The sequence below is a fragment of the Penicillium arizonense genome (assembly GCF_001773325.1).
Source record: "Penicillium arizonense strain CBS 141311 chromosome Unknown PENARI_contig024, whole genome shotgun sequence".
NCBI lineage: Eukaryota > Fungi > Ascomycota > Eurotiomycetes > Eurotiales > Aspergillaceae > Penicillium > Penicillium arizonense.
The window spans coordinates 341000-357481 of NW_019173301.1; the positions used below are offsets into that span (position 1 = coordinate 341000).

Genomic DNA, 16482 nt, shown 5'->3' on the forward strand with positions numbered 1-16482 from the left:
ACAATTTCAATATGCAACCATTTCCAATGCACGCTCTAAGTAGGATACAAATTAATTTAAGTCATCAAATGGCCCAACTGCCTTTCCTTTCCGGTAGTCCCCAGCCTTCCAGGTTGGTTTCATCTTCCACCATGCCAGGCTCTTGCCTGGCCCATTCCTGAATATACAAGCGCAATGCTTTCCATCGGGTGCACGCGCCGCTTATATCGTTATTGTCAGGGGCAACATACCCCCGGGCATCAGCGTGCAAGTCATCCTGACGGAGCTCTTCAACTGTGATGCCTGAGATTCGGCTGAGTTCGTCGTCGTAATAACGGGCAAGACAAGGATACCCTAACGAGAGGTAGTTAAAAATTTGGGTGACAAATCCATCATGGAATTCTGCGTCAATGGCTTTCTGGATGTTGGGACTGGCGGGCTTCCGACCAGAATTCCCAGGCGAGGCCGTCAGACGATCCAGGTGAATGTGCGAAGGAGATGGGCTGAGGCCCACGCCGACACCAGCTTCATCAATCTGAGCCATGGGGGTTACAATCCCTGGAAAGAGACCCGGAACCTCCTGCCCTTGCTTCTCGTCATTGCAACAAGTCCCCATCCACAAACCAGCGCCTTTTGCGCCCTGTCGATCAGGGGCCGCGCACCACAGCCCCTCATAGTTGTTACAAAGGCCCCGGCCGCCACTAAATGCAGTATCGATGTGAGAATGCTCACAGATGGTCCCCTCTGGTGACAAGCTTTGTGGTAGAACAATGTCATGGCCAAGCATCGGTGGACTATAGCCATTTTTCTTCTGGTTCTGAGATGACTCCCGTTTTCTGGATGTCATCATTGCCCGAAGCCTCATTTCAGCCTCCTCTTTATGGTGTCGCATGTATTCAAGTTCCCAGGACAGATCCGCTGAGGATTGTCGACGAGACTTGATATGATGATGCTCCATGTGAGAAGCCGGACCCTCCTCTTCTGAGTCTCCGTCGTCTTCATCTATAGCGAAATGATCAACGGGCTCATACACCTGCTCGTTAGGAAAGGCAGCTAGTGCTTGCTCCCTCAACTGCTTCTGTGCGGAGCGGGCGGCGAGTGAAAGCAAGAACTCTGAGAATTCCTCGCTGCAACTTTCACGGGGTAACTTGCTAGAGTGTAAATCTCTAGCCATTTTATTCGATGGCCCAAGGGGTGAGGTGCACGCCGAGTGAGATCTGGAGTTATCAGACTCTTCGCTGCTATTGGATGGAATCGATGGAAGGGCTGGAACTCGAAATGAGTGCCTGCGACCCTCTTGTCGGCGCAGCAGACTGGAATACGAGAACCGAGACTCGGGTGGTGAATAGGTAACGGCACGGTGGTCGGTATCTGACCAAGATGTCGTGCCCGGGCTGGTGCTCGCGTCGGCGAATGGACCCGATGTGTTGTGTCGTGGAAGAAACTGACTGTTTTCTCTTTTTCGGACTGAGCGTGTGTCGGTCTCTATGAGTTCAGGTTTAAACCTTCTCGGGGCCATGGTCTTATGTTGTGATGGGAGGTTCTCCCCAGTAATTTCGGAAGCTGTATGAGATCTTCTATTGCTTGATTTGATGGTTTCGGTTGGCTCGGGAGCAAATCTTCTTGGCCGATGGTCATTACGGCCGTGCAAAGGTGCTTCACCTGACAAAGTAGCATGAGGTTCTATTCCACTAGAAGCAGGCTGTTGGTTCTTAGAGCTTCGCGATAAGGTTTCGATTGGTTGGGCCAAGAACCTCCGAGGAGGCTTGGAGGTCTCACTCTGAGTTGCGTATCCAGGTAGTTGAGGTCCATTCAAAGAAGTCGGATGATCCGTATGGGAAGGGTATTGAGGTGATATAAGGTCTATAGATCTGCACTCTGATCCATCTTTGGGTGTGTCCACACCAGCTTTCTGGGCTTCTGGGTGGCCCATTGTCTGATATTTGCGACCCAACACGGCTCTCTATCATGCTTTGATATTAACGCATTTAATAGAGAACGCACATCGTTTGGGAGAAAAGGTTACCGCACTGAAGATAACAACAGTGGGTCGAAAAGGCGGTGTCGGAGAGGTAGGAAGAAGCGGTGACGATAATCCCAATATAGTCTAAGGGAGATCGAGGGGAGTCAAGAGGAGAAACGAATGGGGAAAGGTAGAGAACTGGTGAAGGCCAATGAATGCGAAGATAAAGGTGAATGTGAAAGCGTGTTGGGGGAGATCCAAGGGCGGTGGGGTTTGATGACATCAAACCCGATAAGATATCAAACTTCCCTTCTGCTTCTTCTTTCTTCTTCATCATGGCCGACAAGCGCAAATTCGACGACGATCACTCTGTGTCTAAAAGGAGAGTCATTGGGCCTTCACTTCCGGCCAGTACCAGTGACAGTGATAGTGACAGCGACGATGATTTCGGTCCAAGGTTACCTCCTCCTTCTGGCGCAACACCTATGCCAGTACCTGAGGCTCCCAAGGTAGTCGAGGCAAAAGAAAGTCAGCGCGATCAATGGATGCTACAGCCTCCTGCCCAATCCGACTGGGCTACCAAAATTGATCCCACACAACTACGGAATCGCAAATTCAATTCAAGCAAGTCAGCCACGGCTCCAAAGAAGATGGATGCTTCATGGGTGGAGACCCCGGAGGAACGAATGAAGCGGTTACAGGATGCAGTCATGGGCGTCAGTGCCTCAGGTCGGAATGAAAAACAGACCGCTGCCTCGGATACAAAATTGATGGAAGACAAAATCAAGAAGTACAGGGTGAGCTTGGCCTCTTTCAACCATATACTTCTCTCTAATCCTTTTCACTTAGGAAATGACTGGCAAAGGTAGTCGCCTAGAAAGCTCCGAGGATCAAAAGGAAGAAGACGATGATCCAAGTGCTCGGGCTTTTGACCGAGAGAAGGACATGGCAATATCTTCTAGGATATCGAATGCGCAGCGCCGGGAAATGGTGAAGAAGGCTGGAGATTACACATCACGTTTCTCTAAGGGTAATTTTCTATAGATTGAGGCGAATAAAGGACCTCAACTGAACTTCTAGGTGGCTTCAGAGTGAGTTGTAGGTTATACTGTATCGTAGACATGCGCTGGATCTTTTGTTCAATATATGGAGCTGATGACAGATAACTAGTATACGATATTATACCTATAGACGCTAACTGGTACTCCCTTCCTGCTTATTAGTAGATGATCTTCCACCCGGGACTCTCATGCCTTAGTCGCCTAGTATAGCGGATACACAACTCGATAAGCCCGTTATTGTATATATACTAGATATTATTAACATATCCCTCTAGAGGTCTCTAGGATCTATATAGGTTATAGGCTTCTATACCTCCGTGCTTCTAGTTTAGTGAGTATGTAGGTAATAGACACCTATAGTAATACTTTACTCACTATATTCTTCTTAGTATAATATATTTAAGACCTCTATATTAGTAATAAGAAGTATTCTACTTAGTATGAGAGTAAAGGTAAAGTCGGACTTAGTAGCCTAAAAATCTATAAGTATTATAGAAGGCCTACTAGCGATTACTGTACTAAAACACTTAATTTATTAATACGACTTCTGACGAATCCTAGTAAGTCCTAATTAATAATTCCTAACGCTATTGTTGAAGCCTTGACTACCCTAATTAGGTCCCTAAAAGGTATAATTAAAGTTAACGTATTTCCCTACCGAGCTGGCCACCCTGGAACAACATAGTATCACAACAACGGCAGGTTATAGGACTTTCCCTTAAAAACCAATTGTTTTTGGGTGGTATTTAGTCTCTAACAGGAGCTTAAAGGATTTCTATAACTTAATAATTGAGATACAATCAGATATTTATATTTCTAGCTCCTAGCAACATAATTTTCGATACCGTGACAATGTAGGTTTCAGATTTGGTCAAAATTAATATATAGTGTTGAAAAGCCTTATCAACAGCTATCGGCAAATAATTAAATAAAATAAAAACGTGGTTGTTGAGATATTAGTGTAGAATATATCGCATTTACTATTTACTATGGTGTTCTAGGGTGGCCAGCTCGGTAGGGAAATACGTTATAGTCTAGGCGTTAATAAAGTACCGCTGCTACTCTATATATCTACTATCTACTACTATATTAATATCTGTTACTTATAAATCTATAATATAGACATTTCCGAATTATTAAGACTATTAATAAATTGTATAATATTAGTTTATATGACGTATAATAGAGTCGGACTACTTAGGAATATCTTTTTAGGAGCTTATTAAATAGCCAAACTAAGGAAGGCGATAACGGTAGAGGTCTAGGATAATTAGATAATTATGGAATAGTTATACTAGCTTCCTAGCGTCTCTCCTATTCTCTTTCTAATTAAACATCTTCGTATAACGTATTTCACATGCGAGCCGCCACCACAAGCGAGCCGACATCTCCAAAAACAGTAAATGCGACAAATTATAGCTTCTTATTTCAACCACCACAACTTAATTTAATTTCCGCTTTCCGCTATTAGAAGATTGGTATTGCTAAGCATTTTTAGTAACATATAGCAATTTTAACGAAATCAAATTTGTACATTATTGGTCGTATTGAAAATTACGTCGCTGGGCTCCAAAAATATATATATGATAGTCAATAAATCACTAAGTTCCTTAAAACTGCCTAAACCAGCTAGATATCATATAAAAGCCATAGGATTAAAAGGAAAAATTAGTATAGACCACTGTTGTTGAGATATCAAGTTGTAATCTATCGCATCTACTATGTGTTTTAGAGATGACGGCTCGCTTGTGGTGGCGGCTCGCATGTGAAATACCTCAAATATACTTTTCTACTAATAATTTACCGCTTATAATATATTAAGATAGACTAAACACTAGCCCTTTTTATGACCAGTAGACTAAATATATAAAGTTATATACTCTAGTTTTTGGCTAAAAACCTATGTCCTTTATAACTATCCTAGCTAGTATAGTAGCCTCTTATCTAAAGTAGCTATCTAGCAGTTAGTTAGCTAAGTCGATTGCTATTACGTAGAGATCCTAATATAAAACCTCGATTTATCAAAGATTATATAGGATAATCCTGAATTTATTAAGATTTATTAAGAGTAACCCTAAATAGTTTACTAATAGGAGTAGTATATATTCGAAGCCCTACTTTATAATATAATATATTAACTTTAAAATCTAGTAAGTAATTGCTCTAATATTCGTTTATTATTTAACGATATAAAAACCCAATAAGTTCCTTCTTACTATATATTGAAATGGGGATGGCACGATGGCAGTCTGATGTAGCAGCCCGGTCGATATCGATGGAGACAGCACAACCAACTACTCCCATGTCCAGTACAGACGTAGAGAACAGTCCCTGTAGGTGGCTATCGCACTGTAAATGAAGCTATATCATTGAAAGAAGAATCTGGTGGAAAACTGTAGTCATATTGAGGTTGGTAGGATGATGCTATCTCTAATAAAAGACTGCATGCAAGCTTCCTAAGGCATTTGCGATACCTCAGGCCACTAATACGCCACTGTCACGGGTTCCAGCACTACAATATCTAATCTATATTTAATATATCCTAATTTTCTAATCTATATACTTTTTTAACCTTTAAGGGGGTATAAATATACGCTCTTTAATACCTTCCTTATAACGATATACTATTTACTACCTCTTACGCGTTAAAGTTAACAAATTTTAATCCTAGACCATAATAGCTATTAATTTGCTCTTCTAAGCTCTTTATAATATCTATATCTCCCTTCTCTTACACTGAATAATCCTGACTAGATTAATACCTTTATTTAATAATATAATATAATAAGTAAGGAATTTACAAATTATTAGCTTTAAATAGATTTTGGAAAGGTAAAACGTATTAACTAGGATATATGCTATTAGGTGCATTACTATGATAGTTTTAACTAAGTTACGAACGCTAGAGACGGTAAGGTAGGCGTAATATATAAGATTAGAAGATTCTTAGTTATCTTATAATAAGCTATATAAGCACTTTATCTATAAATAAATATATATATAAAGGGGGTAAGTTATAAGAGAAACGTGACGAATAAACTAAATATTAAGTATTTATTTAAGATAGCTATATATTACCTTCCCTCCCTTTATAATTATTAATAACGATTTTCTTGAGCATTAAAGGTACTAGCGCTTATTTATTATAAACTATTTAGGAGTAAAAGCTTTTAAATCCTATCATAGTATTATATCTTCTCTTTTTTATTTCTTAAATATTAGGAGTTTACGGATCTCATTAAATACGTATATCTTACGTTAATATACCTAAATATTTTGTTATAAAAGGTATTCGGGGGCGGCTAAAGGCCTCTATTATAGAATAATAAGAAAGATTTCTATAACTTACCTTAAAAAAAGTTTAATTTATTTTAGACTATTAGATATTACCGTTATAGTAGTCGTTTATGGTAGTAATATATTACTTTTTAAATAAAGATTAGGAGTATTATAAAGTCCTTAGCTTTAAGCTACTAATTAGTGTATATTCTAGCTTAAATATTAGTAAGATTATTACTTAGCCTATATAAAGATATAATATTATTAGTAAAGTACTTATAATTACTACTAATAACGCCTTAAATAATACCATACTTGTTTAAGCTATAAATAAGTAAGAACTATTTAGTGAAATATTAAGACTACTATTATTCATATATCTTATATTACTTATATTATTTAGATAAGTCTTATAGATTTATTTAGGAAGATAAAGGTATCTTTAAATAATAACAGTATTAAGCTAAGATAGTCTTACATATAGGCGTTTCGCGTATATTAAAAATATAAGATTATAGATATACTAAATAAGGGTTTTATTTTAATCTGTATTATTATCTTCTTATCTTATTCCTATGTTTACAACCTTACTTCTATTAACATAAATTTATAATAATAAGATTCGTTCTATAGCCTCTTAAGATAAAGAGTCCAAGCTTATACTAATATAGGGTATTAAGATATAGTAGAATTCGAATTTTCTTATATTTTAGCGAGTAAAAAGACTATAATCAATATTTAATACCTTTTACTCGTAGTAGTAGCCCTATTTTATATTAAGCTAGGAAGAATAGAAGTAAATTAAATATCTACTTTTCATTCTTAAACAATTTTCTAGGCTTATAAGTCTTATCTAAGGACTAAAGACTTCAGTATTTATCTTCCCTTTAGTATATATAATGTAACATGCATGCGAGCGCCGCAGTAATACGAGCGCCGCACCACGCGTAACTCTCGCGTTTTAATTCAACCCTTCTTTTTCAACCACCCACCATGCCACCAATACGTTCTCAAAGCTCTCAAAAACGTGCTGAGCAAGAGGGTAGGATCTTATTAGCTATTTAGTCTTATAAAAATGGCAAAAAATGTTCAATTCGTCAACTGGCACGCGATTTTGACGTACCCGACCGGACCGCCGTCGTCGCATGGAAGGCGTTAAATACCGAGCAGAAACCCGCGCTAATAACCAAAAATTGACAATTTTGGAAGAGGAAACGCTAGAAAATTGGATTATCTTATTAGATAAGCGAGGAGTAGCACCCCAGCTAAATACTGTGAGAGAGGCAGCCAATTTACTGCTAGAAGGCCGTAAGGATAGCACTAATATTGTGGTCGGCGAGAAATAGGTCTACCACTTCGTTAAGCGGCATCTAGACCTTATAACTCGATTCTTATAAGCGTAAGATTACCGACGAGCTTAATGCGAGGATACGAATATGATATCTAGCTGGTTTAACTATGTGAGAGCTACGATTGACAAATACGGCATTTTAAGTGATAATATCTACAATTTCGATAAGACTAGCTTCGCTCTCGGCCTCACTATCACTACGAAAATTATTACGAAGACTTCCTACGGTCGGCGAGCCCTTTTATAGCCTAGAAATGGATAATAGGTAATAGTAATTAAGACAATAAATACGTCGGGATAGGTGCTACCGCTATACGTTATTTTTAAAGGCAAGGTCTTTATAAAGTCTTTATTTACGGGCGACACTACCTTACCGGACGATTGGCTATTCGCTATTAGTGATAATAGGTAGATAATAGATACTATTAGTCTTAAATAGCTTTAAAAGCTCTTTATACTATCGACTACTAGCTAGACGAAGGGAGGGTATTAGCTCTTAATACTCGACGGATACGGTAGCTATATTACCTCCTAATTTGATAAGATTTGCGCTAAAAATAATACTATACCAATTTATATGCCACTATATTCGTCTTATCTCTTATAACCTCTTAATATCGGCTGTTTTAGTGTGTTAAAATAGGTATATAGCAAGGTTATTAAGCCGTAGACTAGGCTTAATATCGCCCGAATTAATAAGACCGACTTTCTTAAGGTATATTAGACGTCGAGAATTGAGATATATAAGCTAGAGACTATTATAAATAGCTTCGCTAGCGCTAGTCTAGTGCTATTTAATCCTTAGCACGTTATTTCGAAGCTTAATATTCGCCTTACCCCCCCTCCCACGACCTACTAGCTATAGTAGCGATTTAAGCCGCAATTTTACCCTAAAGACGCCCCGTACGGTAAAAGAAGTGAAGAGATAGGCCTTATCTATTAGGAAGCTCGCTACTAATAACCCCGAGAGTCTAGATAATACTATTAATTAGATAGAAAAAGGGTGCTAGCTCGCGATGCATAGCTTCACTATTACGCGTTAGCAAATAAGCGATTTACTCGCTGCCAATACTAAAACGACGCGTAAAAAACGTCGTACAAAGGCCTAAATAGCTTATTAGGGTAGTCTACTAGTTTAAGAAGCAATAACGCGTATTAGTGGACTAGGGTAGGTAGAAGAAGCTATACATAAGAAGGCCGACGGCTCATCCCTAACGCCGAATTCGACCAATAAGAGGCGCCCACAGCGATACAGTTTATATAAAACGCCTAGACAGAAGAGAAATAGGTGTCCAGAGAGGTCTGAATAGCTTCAATATTAATTACATAGCGTTGTGGTTGAAAAAATTAAATAATAATAGCATATCTAATAGGTAGGTGCGGCGCTCGTATTACTGCGGCGCTCGCATGCATGTTATGTTAGTCGCCTTTTCAATTATCTTAAGTTAATTATAGTTTTTAGGTAAAAGAAGGTTCTTCAGACATAGCTTATACTATCCGCTCTTAAGACCGCGTTAGTTAACAGCTTTCAAAATTCTATAAAAGTATATATAGAATTAATAAATATTTTTATATTATTAGCGCTATTTTTGTCTCTTATATAGAATCTCTAGTCCTTTTTATTAAAATAATAGCAATTAGATAAAGTAGAAAAGATAAGCTAGAAGGATATTTATTATAATAGTTTAAAATCTAACTTAAAAGAGGTATAAGTGGCGTTTAGATATTAAGAAAGGTAATCACCGCTAAGTAGTCTATTATTAGTAGTCGGTATTTTAGAGTTTAAATCTAGTTATAAATTAAATATATCCTAGTAATCTAATAATTTATAACAAGTAGTACTTAAGCTTAGTTAATATCTTAATACTATTAAATCTAGGTATCTATCTCTAGCTTTTATATTTAACTAATATTTATTTATATTAAGTACTATAATATATATTATCTTATACTTTCTAGAAATACTATAAGTAGCCTATTCTTATAAGGTTTATTTAATATAATATCTGTTGTAGCTATAAGTATAGGCGTAGAGAGACTAGTTAACTCTATATAAGATACATCCCATAGCATTAGTTTCCGTACGCTACCACTTTCACTAGCTTAAAATGCCGGTTTTCGACCCCTTCTAAGTACATTTATATAGAGCCATATTTTTTAAAAATCATTTTCTTTACAATGACTATAACGACGTACGGTTTGATATATTAAATTTTCTTTTACGAATTTTTTAGATCGAACTACACGGCTTTAAAAGGTCGCGATTCCTTCCACTTTTGAGTTATCTAGTATAGGGGATTGCCATAAAATGCGGAAATTATGGGACCACCAATTCCAACCTCTCTATTTCAATCAGCAGGTTTTTTTTAGATCTTAAGATAAATACATATAATACTTTGGCCATTTACTTACACTTTTTCAATATAACATTTATAATAAAAAGGCTGACTTTGTGGTAAGGATATATTTTAAAAGTGGTGACATTTACGGATTTAAGGTAGGAAAATAGGAAGGGTAGGGAAACTAATGTTAGGGTATATATATACTATTAACGTTACCGTTAAGACTTATTAAGACTAAAAATAATCTATAATCTAATAATATTTATATATACTATAAGAATCGAACTTTAGAAGTGTTTACGGCTAATATTTTAGGAGTATCTCTCCTTCTAGATCTTAGGCCTAAAAGAGGCGGATAATACAGTCCTTTAACCTAACTAGTAATAATAAGAAAGACTTAATTTAACTAAGTTTAAGTATAGCCTACTTTATAACTATCACTTAATACGGTCCCTGATAGGAGGGAGATAAAGAAGTAGCTTAGTAACTAAAGACGATAAAGCGTAATCCGATCCTAAAGGTAAGATAGAGGATAATACCGACATTCCTCTCCCTCCTATATAATAACGATCATCTAGAATAGTTCGGAAGGTTCCTAAGCTATTTAATAGATATATATTAGATAGGAAATAGCTATTATTTTAATTATATAGTTTTAAAATAAAAGCGTATATTATAACTTCTTATCAATATATCCTTATACCGATTACTAATTATACTACCTATAATTCTAATACTATAAATAAATACTTAAAAATACAGGGCAAATCTATATAACTTATATAAGTCACGAGATTAAGGCATTTGGCTTATTTAAGGACCCTTAGTGTCAACCACGGGTAACTAAGAGCTATAGCCCTACTACTGGAAAGGCTTTATAAGTCATACAGATACTAGTCAAATGTTCCTTCCCACTCTGCCCCACTGTATTGCCCCAACAACCAACTCATGTTTTTCTTTTCACTCCTAAACCTCCCCTATTGCTCCGATTGTAATGAAATTAGGACCTAGAAATAGCTAAGTGCTACCACAGCTTAGCATCCGTCACCCTCCACTATACGTCAAATTTAAAAGCGATTTAGACTCGGAAAACAGCGATCGAAACAGAAAATACCAATTGAGCCCCTCTTCTTTAAGGTTAAATTTGCGCGAAATTAGCGACGCGAAAACTTCGAATTGTGGATCTTCTCGGACGAATGCTCGGTGTAACGAACCTCGAACTTTAGACTATAATAGTGCTTTTATACAACCTTGGAGGGCTTTCATAAAGGCCTTATAAATACTAAGGCTTACGTAAAAGATATTTTATAAATAGTTTAGGCCGGAATCTAGCTAGGAGGTCGAACAGAATTAATAACTATAGAACAGGACGAAAAATCGCCTTCGGGGAGGGCTTATACTACAGAGCCATATATTTCGACGCTCGAAAAAGGTCTAATGCTACTCTACACCCCTGATTTAGTATTTTAGTAAGATAACGCGAGGATCTATCTAGCGAATGATACGAGAGAGTAGTTTAAATGGTATATATATTTTAAGAGGGGTCCCGAAAAAAGTAGAGTGGGTAGGAACATTTGGTAGGGGATGTAGAAGCGGTAGTAATTAGAGGGTAACTAATATGTGCTTGATATAATAAGAATCTAGGCTAGAGGTTTTATTAATAACTAGTATAATCCATAAGAAAATATAGCTTAAGTATTCGACTAAGCTACCTAAAGGGTGAATAAATTAGTCTAGGAATACGTTACCTATTTTATTAAGATTTTGGAATATAGAGATCTAAAGAATATTTTATGGATACTTAAGTTTAGTCTCGGCTAAAAATTTCGGTCCTACCCGCTACTAAGAAGAGCGAGAATAATACTCTGAGGGTAAGCGCATAATAACTTTAGGATAATACGATAAAGCCCTCTTCTAGGTTAAAAATAAAACTTAGGACTAAAGGTATACTTTCTTACCTAGGCGGAAATATATAAACTAGTTAGATAGGACTAACCTAAAGAAATAATATCATTAGACGTAGCAGTCGGAACGATAATAATCTAGCTTATTTAAAGGATAAGATAAGAGGTAGGTAACACCTATCGCGTACCTTTTTAGGACTATAAATTAAGAAATAAGACAGAGTCCTCTATCTTATTGAGCCAACTATAGCCCTAGAAACGGTTATCTACCCTTGAAAGGCGTAAGATCTTCGATAACATGAAAGATCATGATTATCATGAAATAGGCCACTACCTATACTAAGTTACGCGCTACTAAATTATTAAAAATAAGTTAGCCCTAATAAATCTTACCGCGATTATACTATGGGCTATTAAGAGGCGGAAAAACAGTGGTCTATACCTATTTACTTATAGTACTACCGTGAATATCGATGTCTAGGATATATTAGTCAATATCCTCGTAGATTTAAAGGCTAAGGTTAAATTTATAAGCTATTAGTAGGATAAATAGTATCTACTATATAGTAAGGCTATACTTTAGCCTATCTAGGCTGTTGATAAGTAATCGGTTATATCATACAGCACCTATAAACTATATATTGAAGTTATAGATGGCGAGAGTATAATATTTTTTTTAAGATACATACCCGTTCAGATGTTCTTACTCACCCGACTTCTTAGGGTCCCCTCTCAATATATATATATCACTTACACATTATATAGCATCACTGTTTCATGGTCCATAATAATATAATTAAATTTTAGGGTTGCTTAATAATAGCACCTTCGAAAATTCGCTTAATATTTTGTATAAACCCCCTTAGCCTTCCGTACTACCTCTAAACGACTTTCTATACTTAATATTAGCGTATCTATATTTACTTAATCTAACGCCTTCTAAGCTTATACTAGGTATTTTTTAAAATAAAGCCAGTCTATCTCCCTTCTTCGTTAGCTAATAAGCTATAGAAATATCGTAAAAAGTTTTAATTTTAACTAACGCTAGACCGGTTTAAATAGATTTAAATTTAGTAAGTACGCGGGCTAATCTTCGATATATACTCTGTAGCTTTTAAACTATTCTTACGTCGCTACCGCTAGATAAATCTTTACGTTATCTTACTAAAATACTAAATCAGGGGTATAGCTTAGTATTAGACCTTTTTAAGTGCTTTAATATACGTTTTTAAAGTATAACCCCTTCCTAGAGGCGAGTATTTATTCTATTTTATAATAATTAATTATATTTAACTATCTAGCTAGATTCTAGCCTAAACTATTTATAAACTATCTTCCACGTATATTTTCTTATCTATAAGATCGCGGCGAAGACTCTTAAAGTCTATATAGAAGCACTATTATAGTCTAGAGTTTAAGGTTTACTACACTAAACACTTATCCAAGAAGATCTATAACTAGAAGCTTTTATACCGCTATTTTCGTGTAAATCTTAGCTATTTCCTTATAAGATAAGGCTTAATTAGTATCTTCCTTTTTAAACGCCGTTTTCTAAGTCTAAATTACTTTAAAATCCGCTATATAGTAGACTGAGATAACTAGGTGTCGTAGCACTACGCTATTTGTAAGTCTGAAATAGGTGCCGGCGCGCTTATAGATAGAGGTAAGTGCTAGCTTAAGAGTCTAGCTTCGAAGGATGACCGGTTTTTTCACAATTATTAAGGGTGCTATCTTCGTGATAGCGCGTAAGCGGATTATAGATTGTCTTACGAGAATAGCCGAAATCACAGCTAATTTCACCTACGAGACACCACTCTCGTGAGTAGACATAATAGCTAACATTGTATAGTAGTAAGCTACGCCGTTTTGCTTTTTTTTTACGCCAATGTCTATTGTAATTAGAGCAATAGGCGAGGTGTAGGAAGAAAAATAAAATGGTGGGTTAGTTGCCAGGTCAAATTGTAGTAGGGCAGCGGTAAGAATATATGACTAGTATCTGTATAATTAGCTTAGATATATATCCGTAGACTAAAAGGAAGGGATCGTTTATTGTTACCATAATCCTAAAGACGTTTTTAATATAGATAATACGGGTACGCTATCTTATAGCTCTAACTATAATAATACGATTAGCTTAAATCCTAATACCTAAGCTCTATATAGGCCCAATCTACCTACTATATTGACTAGATAGCTTTAGATATTATAGGAATGTCAATAATATAATAGACCTAACTATATTAGAGCCTTTTAGCGTGATAGATTATTTCGATTAAAGAAATATAATTCCTTTAAGCTATATATAGAGTATTAAGGATAAAACGAACTTAGGATTAAAAATCGCTATCTTCTACCCTAAATAGCGAAGTATTATATCTGTCAGGACCCATAGGGTCTAACAGAGATTGCGTGGGCGACTAACTAGGTTAGTCGGCACGTGAGCAAGCGCGTACTTAATACGGTGTGAGAGCATAACTTCCTAGCGGCAGTCATAGTAGCCTTTTTAGGTCACGTTCCACTTCACAGAGCTCTCACTATAGGGTCTAACAATATTATTTATTAAGCGGAAAGATTCTTACCTAGATCTCTAAGATACCTACTATAAGATCTATATCCACCTAGAAGATAAATAGCAAAAGCTTTCTATATCTAATATAGTTATTTTAGATGTATACCAATAATTTTAATCCGGCTAATTCCCCTATAATATTTTAATTATATCTTAATTAGGCCTTATCTAATATACTAGACGAATTTTATATAGTCCATCTCGATAATATCCTGCTCTTCTCTAAATAGAGGAGGAGTTAATATCATAGATGAGTAACATACTTATATAGAAAGGGGTAAATAATTATTCTATATTGCTAGGGCCCTCCGAGGACCTAATATAGATACTTCAAGTGCTAAATTATAGATATACTGTAAATTTATATCCCCTATACCTATATAACACCACGCAGTCTCTAGATTTAGGTAGGTAAGCGAGGTAGATAGCCTAGTTACGCGTGCAATATAATATAGTGGATTATATAAAGAGACTAAACGCTAGTCCTTCCTAGGACCAGCGGGGAATACTTATATACACGAACTAGCCCATTCCTGGGCGGTGAGGCCCTAGATTATCCTTTCTCCGTGTTATATACCTCCGCAGTTAGGTAGTGGTCCTCACACCCTATCTCTAATTCCCATCTAATAAATCGGGCAATAACTTAATCATAATAGTTTAATATTTATGTCCTAAACTCACCCATTTACTACGACGTATTTATTTCATTATAAGTAATAATATAGCCGTGTCACGGGACATCCCCCACACTCTCGGGTGGGGAGGGGGGGTAACTCAGCCATAATACAATTGTTAGCTATAATGCAAATTTCCTATTTTTAACTTCTAGCTTATTTTCTAGGCGTATAAGGTCTAGGATCTATGAAATAAAGCCTATCAATAGCCTTATTAGCTAATAATATATTATCCTCCTTATTTTTAAGTATTTCCTCTAATTCCTTAATATACGTATAATAATATTAGGTAGAGAATTAGTTACTAAACTTAGGAATTTATAGGCGGGTAATAGTAATAGCTTATTATATATACGTAAGATCGCTTTATCTAAATACTATCCTAAATTATCTAAAACTTATTTAGAATCTAAAGGCTAAATACACTAGTAGATCTAAATAAAGTTTTAATAGCCTTAGATCTTAGGGCTTAGTATTAGATAGTATTAATATTATAGAAGTTATATTTATTATTACTTCCACCCTATACTATAACTTTAGTATTCGCTATTTTAAAATAATACTTTAGACTTAAAAAGGCCTTAGTATTAAGTAGCTAATATAGAAAAGTTATATAAGGTATAAAATACTAAGCAATAGGTACGTTTTCTTTATAAAAATTAAGAGATTTGATAGTTATATATAATATATAGTTATCTATTAGTAAAAGCCTTATTCGCTTATATTATATATAATTTTTATAGCTTTATAAAATAGATAGAGCTATTATATAGATAGCCATACTATTTATCTAGCTACTAGGTATTAAATAGATAATTTTATACACTAAAAAAAAGGTTAATATATTACTATACTAGTCTTCTATATAGGCGCTTCTTTTAACTAAGAACTTGGAAATATTACCTAGCTATTAGCGGCGATATATTTAATAATAGTAATAGTTTTATCTTAATCTCTAGTAGTAATACTAGTAGTTTAATATGTAGAGATAATATATTAGTTAAATCCTTCGCTATTTTAGAAGCTAGTTTTATCCTAATTATAGATCTTATAATATTTAAAATTATACTTACGATAAAGAGAAGTAAGTTTATTATACTAATAGCTAATAACTCTAGAATCCTTAGCTTTAATTCGTAAAGATTCCTTTAGTTTTTATATAATAAGCTTAATATATATAGGTAGACGCTATATAAACTAATAGCTATATATTAGACTAATAACTCTCTCTAAACCTACTATTTTTAATAGGCTATTTATAGTATTTTTAGTATCTTTTATATATAGAGATATATAGTAAGAATTTAGTACTTCGATCTAGCTAATTAATATATTTTCCTAATTCGAATTTGATATATAT

General features: G+C 35.5%; 2 protein-coding genes across 2 annotated transcripts; one reads left to right on the plus strand and one right to left on the minus strand.

The window, feature by feature from the left end:
- Positions 1-64: 64 nt before the first annotated feature.
- On the minus strand, positions 65-1912 carry PENARI_c024G04082 (uncharacterized protein; the record flags this gene model as incomplete). The annotated part of the gene is made up of 1 exon (XM_022635671.1): positions 65-1912. The coding sequence occupies one exon, from the start codon at positions 1910-1912 to the stop codon at positions 65-67; it is 1848 nt and encodes a 615-aa protein (XP_022484411.1).
- A 365-nt stretch (positions 1913-2277) lies between these two features.
- On the plus strand, positions 2278-2986 carry PENARI_c024G02920 (GPALPP motifs-containing protein 1; the record flags this gene model as incomplete). Its single annotated transcript, XM_022635655.1, has 2 exons — positions 2278-2739; positions 2792-2986. The coding sequence occupies 2 exons, from the start codon at positions 2278-2280 to the stop codon at positions 2984-2986; spliced, it is 657 nt and encodes a 218-aa protein (XP_022484469.1).
- Positions 2987-16482: the final 13496 nt, after the last annotated feature.